The sequence below is a fragment of the Euleptes europaea genome, chromosome 3 (assembly GCF_029931775.1).
Source record: "Euleptes europaea isolate rEulEur1 chromosome 3, rEulEur1.hap1, whole genome shotgun sequence".
Lineage (NCBI taxonomy): Eukaryota > Metazoa > Chordata > Lepidosauria > Squamata > Sphaerodactylidae > Euleptes > Euleptes europaea.
Genome location: NC_079314.1, coordinates 23,838,727 through 23,859,003, shown reverse-complemented (window position 1 = coordinate 23,859,003; position 20,277 = coordinate 23,838,727). Strand labels below are relative to the sequence as shown.

Genomic DNA, 20,277 nt, shown 5'->3' with positions numbered 1-20,277 from the left:
CTGAAAGGGGGACCACATACAGGGCTAGGAAGAAGCTAACAGGCAGGAGGAAAAAATGGAGGCTTAATGTGAGGAACTGGGTAGGTAGGGTTGCCAGCTCTGGGTTGGGAATTACCTGGAGATTTTGGGGAGTGGAGCCTGAGGAGGGCAGGGTTTGGAGTGGGGAGGGACTTCAGTGCCATAGAGATCAATGGTCAAAGTGGACATTTTCTCCACGGAAACTGATATGTATCATCTGGAGATCAGTTGCAATAGCGGGATATCTCCAGCCACCACCTGGAGGTTGGCAACCTTATGGGTAGGTGAACCTTTTGTAGCGGCAATAATTTCCATCACCTGGTAAATAATGGCCCGTTAAACCTAATAAAAGGACAAGATACTTTATCTCCAGAGTGTTGGCAAGCCTAGGCGACTTTTTTTTACTCCTCATTACGGCAGGACTTAAAAAAAAAATCCAGATTGTTCTGGAAGTTCCCGTCATTCCGCGCCGTGGTAACTACGGCAACCGACGCCGGAGGCGGGGAAGACCCGACGCCAACGGCTCATCCCGACCTCTTCTTCAATCTCGATTGGAAGAGAGCGTTGCCAATCAGTAAGCGGAGACTCGCGATTGGCCAGAGCCCTTTTTCCGGCGGAGTCCGAGTTTCAGGTTCCGGGGTCGGTACTGACAGTGCGTGTTGGCAACTGAAGAAGGCGGGTAGGCCGAAGCGGTTCTTGCTACGGCAGGAAAGGGGGGAAAAGCTACACGTGAACCCGCAGCGATGGGGGCCAGCGGGGAGGATGCGCCTGACAGCGACGAGCGCTTCGACGGCATGTTGTTAGCCATGGCCCAGCAACACCAGGGTGGCGTGCGGGAGGTAAGACGGAGGCCAAGAGGGAGACCCCCCCCCCCACACACACACCCTTTCTACCCTTTCAGCTTATCTCTAGGGCCTACTGCCCTAGTCCAGTGGTAGAGCACCAGCTTTGCATGCAGAGGGTCCCTGGCATTTCCAATTAAAAGGGTCAGGTAGAACATAAGAAAGGCCATGCTGGATCAGACCATCAAGTCCAGCAGTCTGCTCACACAGTGACCAACCAGGTGCTTCTAGGAAGCTCTCAGACAAGACGACTGCAGCAGCACCATCCTGCCTGTGTTCCCCAGCACCTAATATAATAGGCATGCTCCTCTGATCCTGGAGAGAAGAAGTATGCATCATGACTAGTATCCATTTTGACTTGTAGTCATGAATAGCCCTCTCCCCCATGAACATGTCCACTTCCCTCTTAAAGCCTTCCAAGTTGGCAGCCCTCACCACATCTTTGTAGGAAGTGAAAGACCTCATCCAGAGATCCTGGAGCGCCACTGTCAGTTGGAGGAGATTTTGCTGATCTTGATGGAACAAGAGTAATGGGAATATAAGAGTCTCTTGGATCAAGCCAGTGGTCTTTTCAGCCCAGTATTCTGTCTTAGACAGCGATCCTTTAATTGCCCTGGAGGACCAAACGAATTGCATAGAGACTGAGGGTCCTCTCCTGCTGCCTCCCAGCAGTGATATGCAGAGGTTTGTTGCCTCTGAATGTGAAGGCTTCCCTCAGTCATCATGGCTAGTAGCAATTGATTGATCTATGCTTCATGAATTAATCTAATCCCCTTTTAAAGCTCTCAGTGTTTATGGTTATCACTAATTTTACTGGCAAGAAATTGAACAGCTTAATTACTTGTTGAGTAAAGAAATATTTCCTTTTCAACATATATTTAAAATGGGGGGGGTTGTTCCAATATGCAACACCATGTTGAATTTCTTTTGCCATGTTGTTGTCCACTCATCCAATTTAGGAAGACCCTCCTGTAACTTTTCATAATCTGCCTTGGTTTTCACCATCTCAAATAATTTGGTATCATTTTCAAACTTGGCTACCGCACTGCTCAGCTCCAATTCCAAATCACTTATGAAAAAATTAAATAGCACCAGCCCCCATACCAATCCTTGTGGGACCCCACTCCTCATTTTCCTCCATTGTGAGAGCTATTTATTCCTGCTCTCTGGTTCCTGTCATTTAACCAACTTTTAATCCTTAATAGGACCTGTCCTCTTATCCCATGATTGCTATGCTTACTCAGGAGTCTGGTGAGATACTTTTGTCTGAAGCCTTTTGGAAGTCCAAGTATATGATGTCTCCCTTACCTACATCTTTGTTAACCTGTCCAAACTCCATAAGGTTGATGAGACAGGAATTCCCTTTGTTTAACTGTACAAAGTGGAAATCCATCAACCTAAGTCAGATGTCAGAAACAGGGAGGAATCCTCTCCATTGCTCTCCTGCTGCTCTCTCAGCAGCCACACAAGAGGGCATGAGGCATGGAGTCGTCTATGCAGACAAACTAGCAGCAAGTCCTCCCCCAAAGTACCAAGAATCCTTGGTTGTGTAGGGGCTTGTGACCCATCTAAGACTTCCAACTCACGAATTAACCACAGTGCTAGAGGGAAGACGTTTTGGTAAGTGCAACTCTTCTGTCCCTGCAGTACCATGATAATGACAAACTACACCTGCTGATTTCCTCATTCTCCTACTTCTTCACAATTAAAAGAGCACTTCTGTCTGTAGTACCTGGGTGAGGCAACTTTCTCTGAGGAAAAGGATTCTCTTTGATTTTCCTTCTTTCCCGTCTGTGTTCTTTCAACATTTCTGTGTTCTGTTGACTATGAACCCCTGTTCTATGAACCCTGTATTTAATATGGTTCTGCTGCGTGCCAGATGTTCATTATACTGAACTCAAAGGCAGCATCATTTTATTTCACACAGCAATAGCCATTGGAGCTTAAATACTGTTGTGTTTCCACAGTTTCTAATCCCCTTTGTTCCTATATCTTTTTATAATTTCCTTGGCTCATCTAGCCTAGTATCCTTTCTCTGGGAGATGCAGCAACAGCCATTCTTAATTGGCATACAGAAATGTTTGAACATATTGCATCCAAATACTATCCAGAAATATTGTCGAAGGCTTTCACGGTCAGAGTTCATTGGTTCTTGTAGGTTACACAGCCCGGATAACCTACAAGAACCAACTATCCAGAAACTCTATTAAAAACTTTAAATGTAAATGTAGTAAGGACCTGTTTAAAGAACAGAATTAGGACCATCACTAAGAATTTTGGTGTGCTGATTTTATGACCTACAAGGAAATTCCATTTGATTTTTTCAAGTGAATGATTAAAGCAAGGAGTCTACAGATTCAGCTTCTGAAATAATTCCTGATATCTAAAACATACCTTTCAGTTTATTGTATGAAAATACGTGTTTATCTAAATCGGTAGTCATACACAGACAGCATCCAGTATTAGGAATAGTTGTATCAGAGGTGGTTGCAATACAAATAAGTTGAATAAAACAGAAATTTCAGCTGTTTAACCACCTTGATCTTTCAGAAAGGAAATAGTTCTTCTTTCTCGTACCTCTAACTTGAGGACACCCAATGGATTTGGCAGGTTACCGGCTCAAAATTGACCCCCCAAAAAAGTACTACTTCATGAGACACACTTTGGTACTGTGGTCACTGGCTCAGATAGCTGTTTAGAAAGGGTTAGGCAGATTCATTGAGGATATACAAATAGAACCTCCATGTACATTGACTCTCTATTTCTGAATTACCTGGTGCTGGGGACAAAACAGGAAAGCCCCTGCAATTATATCCTACAGAGGATGCTGGAGGCATCTTCTTGGTCCTGTTAGACAAAGGATCCTGGACTAGGTGGACTAGGTCTGGAGGCAGGCTTTTATGGTCTGTAACCATGCATTTCATCCATGGTCTCAGGGGCACATCTAAACATCTTGTTACCTAGTTTCACTTGAGTTGAGGGGAGCGACAGCATGCAGCAAATCTGTCGGCTAGCCTGAACCTTGTCCTTCTCGCCCTGCAACATTATGCACTAGGCCAGTGGTCGGCAAACTGCGGCTCATGAGCCGCATGCGGCTCTTTGGCCCCTTGAGTGCAGCTCTGCCCCTTCACTCACCGGCATCTCATCCAGGGCGGCACCAACAGGTCTGTCTCTCTCCCCAGCGGAAGACTCTCCAATGGCAAACTTTTAATTTAAACCGCTTCCCCGCCCCAAAAGGTGGAGAAGGCGCCTTCTGTCCCGGTAGCGCAAGACGCGGGCGACCCCTGCAACTACTTTGAGGGTGCCCCAGCCAACGTTTTGGCACCGATCTCCCCAGCAGCCCTGCTCAGGAGGAACCCAGACGGGCCCGTCCCCCTTCGCGCCTCTCGTCGCCGGACTGTTCCATTCCCAACGCAGGAAGTGGGGAGGTCTCCAGCGCCGGGCCGGCAACCTCCTCACTGCCGCCTTCTCTTGCTCCTTTGACCCGAGCGCGGTCCAGCGGAGGAAGGGCCAGCAGCGGCCTCGAGACTCTCGGGCCAGCAGGAGGCGGGGAAGGCAACGGAGCGCACGAGCCTCCCGACTCTCCCACACACCCCTCGCCCCCCGCTCATCCAGCGGCCCTGCGTCCTGGGCTGGGACGCCTGGCGGCAGCGCCTGATTCAAACTGCAGCTTGGTAAGGGGCTCGGGAGCAAGCGAGCCGAGGAACGCGCCACGGCCGGTCCCCAGGCACGTGCGGCCAGGGTGGCCCCCGGACCCCCCCTCCCAAGGACTAAGGTGAGGCAGAACAGCGCCACCGCCCACGCGCACTCACTTTTGGGGCGCCTCTTCTCCTCCCCAGGGCGTCTCCCCCCCCCCGCCGGCAGCTCCTGCCCACACAGCTTTTCTTGGCACAAACGTCCGAGGGAGAATCGAGCTCTGACTCCCCCTCGGACTGTTCTGAGGCAGAAGAGACTGTCTCAGCCCCGACATCCTCTTGGGCAGAGACCCTCCCAGCGGCCAGGACTAAGCCCCCTCCTGACACCTCCCCCCCTTAAGTTAAGAAATTTGGCTCTCAAAAGAAATCTCAATCGTTGTACTGTTGATATTTGGCTCTCTGGACTAATGAGTTTGCCGACCACTGCACTAGGCACACTGTTGCTTTTTTAGTACCATCTATTGTACTGTTTCAATTTAGGTGTAAATTGTGTATATATTTTGTGTATTTTAAGTGGCTGATACCCACCCTGAGCCCTGCTATTGAGTGGGAGGGCAGGCTATAAATATAAGCATAAAATAAAAAATAAATAAAATGACAGGTGTGGAGAACGTGGTGATTGTGCCCCAATTCAGTTGTTTTCTGCGTAATATGAAAGTTGCCTAGTAACGTTACACTGTACACAAGCAGTTTTTCTCTTTACCCCACAGTCTTGGGTGTAATTGTAAACCATCACCCTTTTTTCTGCCTTCATCATACAGGTCCTTCTCTTATCTCTTCCAGAGCTGCGGTTTTTCGGGAGGGAACAGGGAGAGAAAGGGGTCCTTTAAAAAAGCATTTGCTTATCTTTGGCCTGCACTTTGAAATGCGGAAGGAAGCTTTTGATAGTAAAGTGCATTCACAACTGCACTGGAATCTAAAAACAGATTAGATCCCTCTATCCAAGAGTGACCCGCAGCAGCCTTTGACTCTGTCAGCTTAAAAATGCTTAATATGTGCAAAGTGAGATCATCGGGAAGAGGCATGTAGCTTAGTGCCAAAAGAACTTCCTTTGCCCAAGTAAGGTTCCAAGTTCTGTTTGTGGTCTCAAAGAATATTCTTGGGAACTTTGCAATGAGCTCTTAGAGGAACTGCTCCTTAGTTAGTGTGGGCAGCACTTGGGCAGATGGACTACTGCAAGGCAGCTTTTTGTAAACCAAAGTAGATGGCTTGATCAAACATGGCAAAATCACATCGGTTCAGTTGTAATGCCAGAATGTGATCTGGCATTTCACAGCCATGCCGGTTGTTTTACATGCTCCAATTCAGTTAATGACTAGTTTCAAGCCCTGATCTGGAAAGTAAGCACAAGTCATAATTCACCAGGTTAGATATGATGGCCAGTTATGGCTTGTCCTAAATGTTGCTAGTTGACCTGCAGCACGCAGGCATGATTGGGGGGAAGCACATGAGCCCAGGGCACAGTCATGTGACACCAAAGCCATGACGTGTACTGATATGTGAGCACGGTCGTGGATTTGGGGACTAGACCTAAAGAAGTGATGGTTTATACTGTTACATTTTTGTTGGGAGTAAGCAGGGTTTTCCAATTCTGTGTTTCCCCACCTTTTCAAGAGTACACATTTCTCTTTCCTCCACTTATTATCTCTCTGTTTTCACCCCCCATCTTCTAAAGGTGTAATTCATTAGCTTCTGGTGTTCTGTTGATATAATTGGAGTGACATTGGAAATAGAGATCAGTGAGTGAATTAAAACTTGTTATTCATTGTTAGATCCATTATTAGTGGAGATGGTCGGAGAAATATAGCCTCTAGTTTATTTACTTCATTCATACCCCACCTTTCCTCCACAAATGGAGACCCAAAGTGGCTTACATTGCTTTCCTCCATTTTATCCTCACAACAACCCTGCAAGGGAGGTTAGGTTGAGTGTGTTAGACTGGCCCAAGGTCACTCAGCAAGTTTCCACAGCAAATTGGGTTCCCAACCTGGGTCTCCCAGATCCTAGTCTGACACTCCAATTGCTACCACATTAGAGTATTAGAGATGTCCTTGTAGCTGTGGTTTCTGAATGCTGTAAGCCAGTGTTTCCCAAACCTTTCGGGCCACTGCCCCCTTGGTTCCACAAACTCAACCCCAGCACCCCCTATCCAACAACACAGTTGAAGGGGCCCCCCTCTAGCGCCCCCTGCTGCCCCCTTGCCTCTTAGTGCCCCCCTAGGTAATCCCACCGCCCTCCAGGGGGTGGTACTGCCCACTTTGGGAACCACTGCTGTAAGCAATCATGAGCGGGATCATGACTTTGTAATAGCACATTTCCTTCTGGAACATTTGACCTAGAGACAAAATTCTGGGGTCGAAGGATTGTTACTCTGACCAATATGGCAGTTGTGATGTCAACGCCCTGTTTGCCTTTTTGGGACTTCTGATGCTTGCTTGTTTTGGGGAGATGGCTGTTGAACCAAAGCTGCAAAGAAGGGAGGCTACCAGAGGACTCTGGTACAGACTAGGGAAGGGGAGAAGGTTGTGAATTAGATTGGATTCTTGAAGAGGAATCTGTGCTTGGTGTTGCCTGAAACCAGTATCTCCGACCTCTTAAGAACACTTTATCTCTCTTCTGTGCAGCTTGTGAACACCTTCTTCAGCTTCTTGAGGCGCAAAACTGATTTCTTCATTGGAGGAGAAGATGGTGCTGCAGAGAAGGTATCGGATTTATTAGTGATTGTCTTGTGGAGAGACAGTTATCTCTCTGCGGTGGGGAGAGCTGTTTCACACACTGTTGTTTTTATGTCTCATATATACCCTTTAGTTTCCCTTGGCTGCTGTATAGGAATGGTATCATTTCCTGTTCCTGAAAGCAATAGAGGCCAAACTGATCAATGTTTGACATTGTCTGACCATGTTTATTTCTGTGACGCCTTACTGCTTTGACCAAAGGCTATTTCTGCTTGCCAGATATACTGATTTTATTGGAGTAGAAAAGAGCAAGAGTCCAATAGCACCCTTAAAGACTAACAAAGTTTCTGGCAGGGTGTTAGAGGGTATCTGAAGAAGTGAGCTGTGGCTACCGAAAGCTCACACCCTGCCAGAAATTTTGTTAGTCTTTAAGGTGCTACTAGACTCTTGCTCTTTTCTACTACTAGTGACAGACTCATCGTGATTTTACTGTGCCAGGCAAGTGTGGGGGGTCCATAACACTCAGCTTGCTTTGTTTGTTCACTTCTGGAAAAGCACTAAGTCCGCTTCTACAACTGTAGCATCATCCCTGATAATAAAGTTTGGTCAAACCCAAAAATTGCTGGCAGAAATGATAATGTTTATTTGGTACCTTTGCTGATGGCAACAGGAAGGTCCAGTCATCCTTAGACTTGTAAATTCTTATTAATCTGACAGTGGATTAAGCCGGTCTAAGAAATCCATGTTTTCTGTAAATCTTCAGGGACTCTGTTCTTAGTCTCTCTTTATAACGGGTAATATATTTTCTCTCTTTTTTTAAAAGACTGAGACAGCAAACCCAGCCACGTTGCTTTTTCTACGGCAGGCTCAGGTTGCCAAAATGTCACTGTCCAAAGGGCACATGAGATCACAGGTTACCAAATCCCAGGCATCTCTGTTCATGGCCCTTAACTGAAGGTCACCCAGCAGTGAGAACCTTTGAAATATGGCCAGTTACTGGGACAAGTGACTGCGTCACCTCTTGCAACAAACGTGCGAGAGTCCAAGCCCTCAGACCCTTTGTTCTGAAATGCAGACAAAGGTAGCAGTGTTCATAAGAACATAAGAAAGACCATGCTGGATAAGACCAAGGTCCATCAAGTCCAGCAGTCTGTTCACACAGTGGCCAACCAGGTGCCTCTAGGAAGCCAACAAACAAGACGACTGCAGCAGCATTATCCTGCCTGTGTTCCAATGCACCTGATATAAAAGGCATGCTCCTCTGATCCTGGAGAGAATAGGTCTGCATCATGACTAGTATCCATTTTTGCTAGTACCCATGAATACCTCTCCATGAACATGTCCACTCCCCTCTCAAAACCTTCAGGGTCTTGGGAAAGGGACAAATGTATTCATTTGTTTCGATATCTAAACCCTTCTTTTCTCACCTCTGGTGACCCAAAGTGGCTTCCAATATTGTCCTCCCATCCTCCATTTTATCCTCCCAACAGCCACCCTGTGAGGTAGGTTAGGCTGGAGGGAGTCACTGGCCCAAAGCCATCTGGCGAGCTTCCATGGCAGAGCAGGGATTTGAACGTGGATCTCCCAGATCCTAGTCTGACACTAACCCAAAGTTTTTTTAAAAATATATTTTTCCAGGGTTTGCATACCTCTGAATCCTGGTTTTGCAGGCAAAAAAAATCACGCACTGTAGACTCTCACTTGAATGTGCATCGCTGACTTTGCACAGTGCTTCTCATGCTCTTTTCCTGTTCTGGATAATACCTTGTGAAGTGCTGCAACTTGAAGTCAAAATATTCTTTCCAAAATATTATTTTCCACCCCTACCCCCCAATTGCATCAGATCTTGGGGTAAAAAGTGCTAGAGATTCCATGGAAGAATCTGCCTTCAGTTGCTGCTGCTGTATAGGTACCTGAGGAACGTAAATCCTAGAGAATACTAAAATCTTAGAACTCTTATGGTTGAAAAGCTAGTAGAAAAGAGCAAGAGTCCAGTAGCACCTTAAAGACTAACAAAAATATTTTCTGGCAGGGTATGAGCTTCGAAAAGCTAGATATCGATATTACAACTCCCACTGGGTCTTTTTCTCCCCAGTTAATCACAGAGACGTTCAGCCGCCACAACAAGCTGGCTCAGAAAGCTCAGAAAGAGAAGGCAGCCCGCCAGGAGGCGGAGCAGCGGGAGAAAGCGGAGCGGGCTGCGAAACTCGCCAAAGAAGCAAAGCAGGTAGAAGGTGATGCTGAGCCAAAGATTAAGGAGCTCACTGACGAGGAGGCAGAAAGGTTGCAACTGGAAATTGATCAGGTAGAAATCCAGTTCATTGTACCAGGGCGGCGTGTTTCTGGACTGTTCATTGTAATGGAAAAATGAGTATGTTTGTTTGTGGCTAGTTTGGATTTATTCAGTAATGGGAGGCTTACGGTTTGATGAATCTGCATCTCAAGAGTGATAGCAGGTCAGTGATAGGAGGCAGCGTGGTGTAGTGGTTAAGAGTTGTGGTTTGGAGCAGTGGACTCTGATCTGGAGAACTGGGTTTGATTCCCCACTCCTCTACATGAGCGGCGGCAGCTAATCTGGTGAACTGGGTTGGTTTCCCCACTCCTCCACATGAAGCTGGCTGGGTGACCTTGGGCTAGTCACAGCTCTCTCAGCCTCACCTACCTCACAAGGTGTCTGTTGTGGGGGGGGGAAGGGAAGGTGATTTTAAGCCTGTTTGATTCTCCCTTAAGTGGTAGAGAAAAATGGTCATATAAAAATCTTCTTCAAACTTCCCCCCACATAAATTAGATATTGTCTCAAAGTAGCTCATTTACTTAGTGTAGTTGTGTTCTGACCTAAGCAAATGAGCTATTTTGAGACAGTATCTCTACACTTTAACAAGCATTGTGGTACTTTCCAGCTACAGTGTGTAAAAGTCTAGACATTCCCCACTTTCTGGGTCATTTTTTGTGGCTGATTCATTCATAGCTATTTGCTGCCTTGAGTTAAACATGGCAAGAAGCATGGCCCCTACTGCTGCTGTTAGTAAATAACACTTTAACACACATTTATGAACCTCAGCTAAAACTGTGAATGTTTTGTGGGGCGGGGTATCTTTCCAAACAGAAAAAAGAGAAGAAAGAAAATGAATCCAAGGATGTCCCTGTAGAATCATCTGAGCATCCAATGGAATCTTCAGGGTCCAGCAAACAGGTAATGTGTTATCTGAGGTTTGTGCAGCTGTGAGCAGATGTTTCCTGTTTATGATGGGTTCGGGTCTGTGTGTGAACACACATTAGACTAACTAGGACTCTTGCAATAGGGGCTTTGATACAGCTGGGCACTAGAGGAGTTCCTGTGCTAAAGGGCCCAGGTAATACTGTTCTGAGATCTGAGAACTCAAATAACTGGCTCCAGCATGGTGTAGTGGTTAAGAGCGGTAGTTTGGAGCGGTGGACTCTAATCTGGAGAACTGGTTTGATTCCCCACTCATCCACTTGAGCGACGGACACTAATCTGGTGAACCAGGTTGGATTCCCCATTCCTCCACATGAAGCCAGCTGGGTGACTTTGGGCTAGTCACAGCTCTCTTCGAGCTCTCAGTCCCACCTACCTCACAGGGTGTCTGTTGTGGGGAGGGGAAGGGAAAGTGATTGTAAGCAGGTTTGATTCTTCCTTAAGTGGTAGAGACAGTCAGTCGACATATAAAAACCAACTCTTCTTCTTCAGCAGCAGAATTCTCTGTTAAGAAGTTTCAACTAGGTGAATGCAGAACCACTAAGTGTACAAACAATACAGCCAGCATAGTAATCCCGCACAAGTTTAGCAAAGCATGTTAAAAAGATGTACTAACACTGGTGTAGTGTAGCATAGTGGTGTTAGATTAAGGTCTGGGAGAACTGGGTTCAAATTCCCACTCTTTGAGGCTACCTCATGGGGTTGCTGCAAGTATTTTTTTCTTAAAGGAGGGGAAGAACCATGTATGCCATTGTCAGCTTCTTGAAAGAAAGGTGGGATAAAGGTGCAGTCTTCATCATCACTGACATCTTGGAAGTGTTTTTTGTGTATGCTTTGTGTCTGATTAGGAGACAGATGAAGAGGAGGAAGATGAGAAGGACAAAGGCAAACTGAAGCCGAACTCTGGGAACGGGGCAGATCTTCCACACTATAGATGGACACAAACCCTCTCTGAAGTGGATGTAAGTGTGGTCTTGGAGCAGAATGTCTGTGGCTTGACTTGGTAACTTTGCAGTAGGTTGTATCACTTGCTTATTCCATGATATTCTTAGTCACAGGAAAAAGAGTCCCTGGCTGCCTATTAAGAAGGGTGAAACACATAAGGGAGCCAAATGGTGCTAGGAGACCTTTTTGTTGTTGTTAATCTCCTTTTGTTTTGTGTAATGGCTCCTTCGATGCAAAATAGTTTCACACAAGAAGACCAGAAATGGATAAGAACATAAGAAAGGTCATGTTAGATCAGACCAAGGTCCATCAAGTCCAGCAGTCTGTTCACACAGTGGCCGACCAGGTGCCTCTAGGAAGCCCACAAAAAAGACCATTGCAGCAGCATTGTCCTGCCTCTGTTTCACAGCACCTAAGATAACAGACATGCTCCTCTGATCCTGCAGATAATAGGCATGCATCATGACTAGTATCCATTTTAACTAGTAGCCATGAATACCCCTTTCCTCCATGAACATCCAGGTTCAAGGAAATTCGAGAGCCAGCATGGTGTAGTGGTGAAGAGCGGTGGTTTGGAGCAGTGGAGTCTGATCTGGAGAACTGGGTTTGATTCCCCACTCCTCCACATGAGCGGCAGACTCTCATCTGGTGATCTGGATTTGTTTCCCCACTCCTATACACAAAGCCATCTGGGTGACCTTGGGCTAGTCACACTCTCTCAGCCCCACTTACCTCACAGGGTGTCTGTTGTGGGGAGGGGAAGGGAAGGTGATTGCAAGCTGGTTTGATTCTTCCTTAAGTGGTAGAGAAAGTCAGCATATAAAAACCAACTCTTCTGCTGCTGCTTTTACTATAAGGTACATTGTGGTCATGCTCTGTCAGCCCCGGTTTGATGCTCAACTATAGTTGAATCTGTAACGTGGACATTCTGCTGCTGCAGCACATAATCTGTGGCCAGAAGAAAAAACTGCTCAAGACTTTTCTGTGAAATTTCATCCCCTCTCCCTGAACCCTCGGTATCACTTCTGTTATCCAGCTGGCCATCCCATTCAAAGTGAACTTCAGGCTGAAGGGGAAGGACTTGATGGTGGACATCCAGCGACGGCGTCTGAAGGTGGGGCTGAAAGGCCACCCCCCCATAATTGACGGAGACATGTACAATGAGGTGAAGGTGGAGGAGAGTTCTTGGCTGATTGAGGATGGGAAAATAGTCACTGTACACTTGGAGAAGGTAAGAGGAAAAGCTTCAACATTTAAATTCATGGCTTGACTTGTTACCATTGCAAGCTCTTAGCTGTGCTGGTTTTCTTTCCATCTGATGGCCTGCAGTCCTAAGTAATTCTTGAAGCCATGGGTGGGGAACGTCAGGCCCGGGGGCCATTTAAGGCCCGTGAAATCATTTGGTCTGGTCCTTCGTGGGTCCTGGCAGCTCTCTAGTTCAGAAGGATCTAAGACTGGCGATCCGCCCCTTCCTGCGGACAGGAATAGCCTCTATTCAAGGCAGATGTGAGTTTGTTTTGCCGAGAAAAGGAACCTTTTTCCCCCCTTGCAGAAGAGCTGCTAGGACCGGCCGCCCAAGAAACTGTGTTAACCCTTTTCCACCCGGACCATGGAGAAACGTATCCCCTCTGTACTACAAGAGGGCTGGGGGCAGAAGTGGCGACAATGGAGGGGTTAATGGAGGCAGGGCAAGAATGTGCAGGGGGTGGGGGGAGTTCTTAGTCAGTGTGCCCTCATTTCATCCCTGCAGGCGGAGGTAGCAGGAGCCGGCTGTAGAATCTGGCCCAGACCATGCAGAGCAGGAGCAACTCCGGCGTGCGGCTGGATGGCTACGCCCAGCTGGTGCAACAGACCACCCTGTGCCACCAAGTGGGCGAGTGCGCCACTGGTTGGATGCCTGTCTGCTTGCCCACGCGTTCGGGGGGGTCATCTGGGGCAGCTGCCTGCTTGGGGCTTGGTCTGCTAATTTTTAAGTTGATAATTTTGTATGGGCCGCGAATGATGTTATAAATATCCAAATGGCCCTTGGCAGGGAAAAAGGTTCCCCACCCCTGTTTAAGCTATCCTGAGCAGAATTGGACCCCATATAAGTCCATTGAATCAATGGACTTAGAAAAATGCAACTGTGCTTAGGACGGCACTGTGAGCCTCCCATTCAGAGTGGACTACTATGTTGTGACCATCTACCACAACTGGATGTTGTTATCTTTGTTCTCTAGTAAACTTGAAAATGTTAAATCCTTAGAAGTATGTCGCCTGTTTGAGGAAATTGCTTTAGTTGTGAAATACTTTGTACCTGCTGTCTTCCTTTTTTAGATCAACAAGATGGAATGGTGGAACAAGTTAGTCCAAACAGACCCAGAGATCAACACCAAGAAGATTAACCCGGAGAACTCCAAAGTAAGCATTCCTCCTGTCAAATTTTGATTTAAGGAACGGGTGAGAAACGGGTGCTTGGTCATTTCTCAGATGTGTAATCTTTCTCTAAACCTTTCTAATTATTTGGAGTCAAATTGCCTGGGGGCCTGCAAGAGGTGCGGGGGTCTTCAGAGATGCCTTAATGGGGGGGAATACATAGAGAGCATGAAGCTTCTGGATACAACCATGTTCTCAAAAGGAGCTTCGCCCAGGTGGTCCCCCTAGATTTGCACTTTCTAATGGTACCTCTTTGAATTATAAAGCTGTCAGACCTGGACGGCGAGACTCGCAGCATGGTGGAGAAAATGATGTACGATCAACGGCAGAAATCAATGGGGCTTCCCACATCTGATGAGCAGAAGAAGCAGGACATATTGAAAAAGTGAGTAAGGCCCTTTCGTACTTCTTGAAGCATGCAAAAGAAAGGAATGGTTGGGCATAGAATGAGGTCTCCATGTGGAAACAATTGCATGCTGGGCATACACCCATGAACACGTGACGCTGCCTTATACTGAATCAGACCCTTAGTCCATCAAAGTCAGTATTGTCTACTCAGACTGGCTGCAGCTCTCCAGGGTCTCAGGCAGGGGTCTTTCCCATCACCTACTTGCCTAGTCCCTTTAACTGGAGATGCCAGGGATTGAACCTGGGACCTTCTGCGTGCCAAGCAGATGCTCTACTACTGAGCCACAGCCACTCCCCACATCTAGTTGGCCAGCAAACACAAGAAACCATTATTGTAGAAACTGCTGGTCTATGAGATGCAGCTCAGTTCCTAAGTCTAGGGCACAGCAGGGGACTTGTGGGCCTGGCAGTGCCATCTCTGCTCGAACGGTGACGTGATATGTTTGACTGTAATCTCCACGTGCCTCCGAGCTAGATAACCTTCCCTTCACCTGTGCCGGGATTGCTAGACAGTCATGATTTTTATGGCTTTATTGCCCTGTTTGGCAAAAGTCTGCCCAGAAGCTTCTGTGAGCAATCCTCTGCTAAGGCTACACAGGGTGACAGCTCTTGGGGTTGGAAGCTCCCGGCTTCCCTTTGGGCCATTCCTAAACACCTCCATTGTGGGTAGCGGTGGGGGGAAGGTGAGATTCTTGGGTAAGTTCTTGAGAGCCAGCGTGGTGTAGTAGTTAAAAGCAGTGGTTTGGAGCGGTGGACTCTGATCTGGAGAACCGGGTTTGATTCCCCACACCTCCACATGAGAGGCGGAGGCTAATCTGGTAACTGGATTTGTGTCTGCACACCTACACATGAAGCCAGCTGGGTGACCTTGGGCTAGTCACAGTTCTCTTAAAGCTCTCTCAGCCCCACCTACCTCACAGGGTGTCTGTTGGGGGGGGAGGGAAGGTGATTGTAAGCCAGTTTGATCCTTAAGTGGTAGAGAAAGTCGGCATATAAAAACCAACTCTCCTAAATTTAAAAGGAGGAATTGCTCATCCATCAACAGCCTTCTCTTCCAAATGTGGTTAGTTTTAATAGTTTACAGCACTGTTCTAATGCTGGCAAGCCTCATGGGGCACCATTCGCTTCTGTTATCTCTAGTGACTCGTTTGAACCAAAGATACCCAGAGGAAATGAGTAGTGAGTTGCTGATAAGTTGAGATGTAGCACTATACCAGGATATGCACCAACTCATAAGCAGGGTCTCTTCCTCCCAAGATTCCCACCACAGATTCTTTTTTGCTTTTCCGGAAATGGTAAGGAGGCTGGTTTAGTCTGTAATGTTAGCTCTAAAAAAACGTATTTCTTTGGCTACCACCATCCATCCTGGACATGACTCTTCAGATGCCAGAAGAAAAGACCCCTAATTATCTAGTTAATAGTTTAGTGAGGATGACCTCTCTCTTTAACAAGGTCACATGTTAAATACACTTTTTTGTTTTATTTTTCTGTACTTAAAAAGGTAAAGGCCTCCTGTGAAAGCACTGGGTCATTCCTGACCCATGAGGTGACGTCACATCCTGATGTTTACTAGGCATACTTTGTTTTACAAGGTCGTTTGCCAGTGCCTTCCCCAGTCATCTTCCCTTGACCCCCAGCAAGCTGGGTATTAATTTTACCGACCTCGGAAGGCTGAGTCAACCTTGAGCCGGCTACCTGAAACTGACTCCTGTCGGGATCGAACTCAGGTCGTGAGCAGAGCTTGGGCTGCAGTACTGCAGCTTACCACTCTGCGCCTCAAGGCTCTCCTGTGTAGGGTTAGAAAAGAGCAAGAGTCCAGTAGCACCTTAAAGACTAACAAAATTTCTGGCAGGGTATGAGCTTTTGTGAGCCTCTCGAAAGCTCATACCCTGCCAGAAATTTTGTTACTCTTTAAGGCGCTACTGGACTCTTGCTCTTTACTAATGCTAGTGACAGACTAACACGGCTACCCATCGTGATCTGTATAGGATTGTACCATAACATAAATGAACAGTACTCCAGATGTGATCTTGATGGCAAGGGAGACAAAAATCAAAGTGGATCTACCAGGAAGTTCTGAGGATTAACTTCGTTCCTCGGTTATCTCCAAAAGCCTTCTCTGGTCATTATCCCTTTTAACTGCACAAACAGAAACGATGTCTGCATGGACTGGAGTCCTGCTACTAATGAGCCAGGTGCTACGTGTCTGACCAAGAGCTAATAGTTCCCAAGGGCATATTTGATTAATTTCTCATTGCTCATTTACAGCCGTAGCAGTAACTCTGGTGATTTTTTTATACTGATATTACTAGGGAGAGAAATTGATTGGCTGCGCAGGCTTGATCTCTGCACAGCTCCACCGATAGTAAGGAGACCTGTGACCTACAAAACACACAAAGGTGCCTTTTTTACCGAGTTAGGCCATTGATCTGTCAAGAGCAAGGTTGTCGAGTATGACGGGCAGCAGCTTGGGACCTTCCAAAATGCAAAGCAAACCTTCTGCCATTGAACCCCAGGAACGGAGGGTGGTTGTTTTGCAGTGGTTTGAGTGGCTGAATGAACCAGCTTAGTGAAGCAGTTATAGAGCCAGCATGGTGCAGTGGTTAAGAGCGGTGGTTTGGAGCGGCGGAGTCTGATCTGGAGAACCAGGTTTGTTTCCCCACTCCTCCACATGAGTGGCGGAGGCTAATCTAGTGAACCGGGTTGATTTCCCCACTCCTCCACACAAAGCCAACTGAGTGACCTTGGGCTAGTCACAGCTCTCTTCGAGCTCTCTCAGCCCCACCTACCTCACAGGGTGTCTGTTGTGGGGAGGGGAAGGGAAGGGGATTGTCAGCTGGTTTGAGTCTCTCTTAAGTGGTGGAGAAAGTCGGCATATAAAAACCAGCTCTTCTTCTTCAGACAAGGATCTGGTAGTCCCAGGTTCAGATCCCCACTCTACCATGGACTCTTGCTGGGTGACCCTGGGCCAGTCACACCCTCTCAGACTCACCTACCTCACAGGGATGTTGTGAGGGCAAACTAGAGGAGGGTAAACTAAGAGACGTAACCTGTTTTGGGTCCCCGCGGAAGATAAGGGCGGGGTATAAATGAAGAAAGCAAACATTCTTTTGTCCTCCTGTTCACTGTTCTTCCAGTCACTGATTGGAGGAGGGGGCCGTGGCTCAGTGGTAGAGCCTCTGTTTGGCATGCAGAAGGTCCCAGGTTCAATCCCTGGCCTCTCCAGTTAAAGAGACTAGGCAAGCAGGTGATGTGAAAGACGTCTGCCTGAGACCCTAGAGAGCTGCTGCCGGTCTGAGTAGACAATACTGACTTTGATGGGCCAAGGGTCTGATGCAGTAGAAGTCAGCTTCATGTGTTCATGTGACCTGGCAGCTGGAGATGGTCAGCAGCATAATAAAGTCAGTTCATTCTTGCTATAAGTGTTTCCCAGTGTGCTAAGTTATAGCATTACAAACAAAACCCCCAAACAAGAGATAGGGTGTTAAAGTCTGGGGTCAATTTGTTTTTCATCCTGAAAAAAGCTGTGAAAAACGGCTAGGGAGGTCACATCTGTCCCACAAACTAATTGGTCTTCCTGAATGTTTTGGTAGAACTCTTCACCAGTTATGAAGTCTTTGACTTCCAGTTGTGTAGTTGACATTTAAAAAAAAACACCATATCCTTCCTTCAAGGTGCTCAGAACACTTCACATTGTCTTCTCACCCAGCCTGTAGACATTGTATATTTGGATTTCCAAAAGGCTTTTGACAAAGTCCCCCACCAAAGACTGCTAAGCAAACTACATAGTCATGGAAGTCCTCTTATGGATTGAGAGCTGGTTGAAAAACAGGAAGCAGCGAGTAGGAATCAATGGTCAGTTCTCCCAATGGCTGGATGTGAGCAGTGGGGTCCCTCAGGGATCTGTGTTGGGACCGGTGCTTTTCAACCTGTTCATCAATGACCTGAAGTTGGCGGTAAACAGCGAGGTGGCCAAGTTTGCAGATGACACCAAATTATTTAGGGTAGTTAAAACAAAACTGGACTGTGAAGAGCTCCAAAAGGATCTCTTCAAGCTTGAGGAATGGGCATTAAAATGGCAAATGAGAGTCAATGTGAGCAGGTGTAAAGTGATGCATATTGGGGCAAAAAATCCCAACTTCACATATACACTGATGCTGTGTGGCTGCTGTGAAAAAAGCAAATTCCATGGTGGCCACAAGGAATTTGGAATAGAGAATAAAACTGCTGCTATCATACTGCCCTTGTACAAATCTATGGTGAGACCACACTTGGAATACTGTGTAGAGTTCTGGTCACCACATCTAAAAAAGGATATTGCAGAGCTTGAGAAGGTGCAAAAAAGAGCAATCAAAATGATCAGGGGGCTACAGCAACTGCCCTATGAGGACCGGTTAAAATGCTTAGGGCTGTTTAGTTTGGAAAGAAGGCAGTTAAGGGTAGACATGATAGAGGTCTATAAAATTATGCATGGTATGGAGAGAGTGTACAGGGAGAAGCTTTTCTCCTCTCATAATACTGGGTCATTGCTGAAGCTGGAGGGTGAGAGATTCTAAACAGATAAAAGGAAGTATTTCTTCACACAACGCATAGTTAAATTGTGGAACTCCCTGCCCCAGGATGAGGTGATGGCTGCCACCTTGGAAGGCTTTAAGAGGGGAGTGGACATGTTCATGGAGGAGAGGGCTATCCATAGCTACTAGTCATGATGCATACCTATTCTCTCTGCTATCAGAGGAGTATGCCTATTATATTAGGTGCTTTGGAACACAGGCAGGATAAATGCTGCTGCAGTCATCTTGTTCGTGGGTTTCCTAGAGGCACCTGGTTGGCCACTGTGTGAACAGACTGCTGGACTTGATGGGCCTTGGACTGATCCAGCATGGCTTTTCTTATGTTCTTCTGCACCCCTGTTTTAACCTCACAAAGCTGTGAGGTAGGTTAGGTTGAAAGGGAATTACCAGTCCAAAGGGGGTGGCAGACTGGGGATTTGAACACTCTTACTACAGCGCCACCCTTGGGCTGTGCAAGACTTCTGCTTAACATGGCCCTCCTGACTTGCTTTCTAGCTCTTGGCTAAAGGTTGGCTTCTCTTGTTCTTACAGATTCATGGAACAGCATCCAGAAATGGATTTCTCAAAAGCAAAATTCAACTGAGATGATCGTCCCCTCTCACTCCTTACACCACCCTTTTTTTAAAAAAGAAAAAAATACATAAAATCTGAATAGGACATACAATTTGAGTCATGCTCTCATCGTTCCCAAGTCAACTGTCTGTGCAAAAAAATAAAAAAATAAAATCGATACTGGTTTATCAGTATAGCACATCGCTTAGATGTTGGGTTTTTCAGCAGCAGGATCAGTTGGCCATCTGAACCAAAACTTGTTTTTGCTTAGGGAAAGACCACACTTTAAGATTCTAGGAAAAAGAGGCTTCATGATGGAAATTTAGGTCTCACTGCCAGGTTGATTTCCTAGTATTGTCAGGCAGTCATTTAAATACTTTGGGAAGCATCTTGGTCACCCTGCCCTCTCTCCACCCTGCCCTTAAAGGGCCTCCCTCAGACATCCCATTGGCAGTCCTTCCCGTATTCCCGTTCTGAACCAAATGGCCCTCCAGAATGCTGGCTTAGTACAGCATCACTGAGAACAGTTTGAGATGGAAGACTGATAAATGAACCCTTGTGTGGCCCCTGCTTACGCTTGTGATGCGCGCACGGTAACATCCAAAGAAAAACTTGGGCAGGAGTGATGTGCGTGCCTTCCCCTGCGCAAATTCCCACTGGGCATGACAGCGAAAGCGGGAGCATTCTCATATCCGCTTGTCAGCGTTTTCTGTAAACCCCTCTCTTGTTGCAAGCACATGTGCTTGGGTACAAAAGGAAGAATTCCTTGCAAACATTTGTCAAGTTCAGGACAAAGTATAAGTAAACTTCTTAGTCTGGAGAGGAAGCAACATCAGAAACTGGTATATTGGGATGTTTATTACAAACGGTGCTGTCTCTAAGCTCTTTTGGCAAGGCCCTGTGCTGCCCAAATGACGCATGTCTGCTGCAGGTTCT

The 20,277-nt window shown here is 46.8% G+C and overlaps 1 protein-coding gene across 1 annotated transcript; it reads left to right on the top strand.

The window, feature by feature from the left end:
- The first annotated feature begins 755 nt into the window (after positions 1-755).
- On the top strand, positions 756-19,391 carry NUDC (nuclear distribution C, dynein complex regulator). Its single transcript, XM_056847677.1, has 9 exons — positions 756-857; positions 7,180-7,257; positions 9,326-9,535; positions 10,337-10,423; positions 11,296-11,409; positions 12,429-12,623; positions 13,709-13,792; positions 14,074-14,192; positions 19,321-19,391. The coding sequence occupies exons 1-9, from the start codon at positions 762-764 to the stop codon at positions 19,370-19,372; spliced, it is 1,035 nt and encodes a 344-aa protein (XP_056703655.1). The 5' UTR covers positions 756-761; the 3' UTR covers positions 19,373-19,391.
- Positions 19,392-20,277: the final 886 nt, after the last annotated feature.

What these genes read in the sequence shown, in the direction of transcription:
- NUDC (XM_056847677.1), top strand. Translation starts at nt 762, where the DNA reads ATGGGGGCCAGCGGGGAGGATGCGCCTGACAGCGACGAGCGCTTCGAC. An exon ending in TCACTGTACACTTGGAGAAG is followed by an intron (nt 12,624 to 13,708) that starts GTAAGAGGAAAA and finishes TTCCTTTTTTAG; the next exon opens with ATCAACAAGATGGAATGGTG. An exon ending in AAGCAGGACATATTGAAAAA is followed by an intron (nt 14,193 to 19,320) that starts GTGAGTAAGGCC and finishes TTGTTCTTACAG; the next exon opens with ATTCATGGAACAGCATCCAG.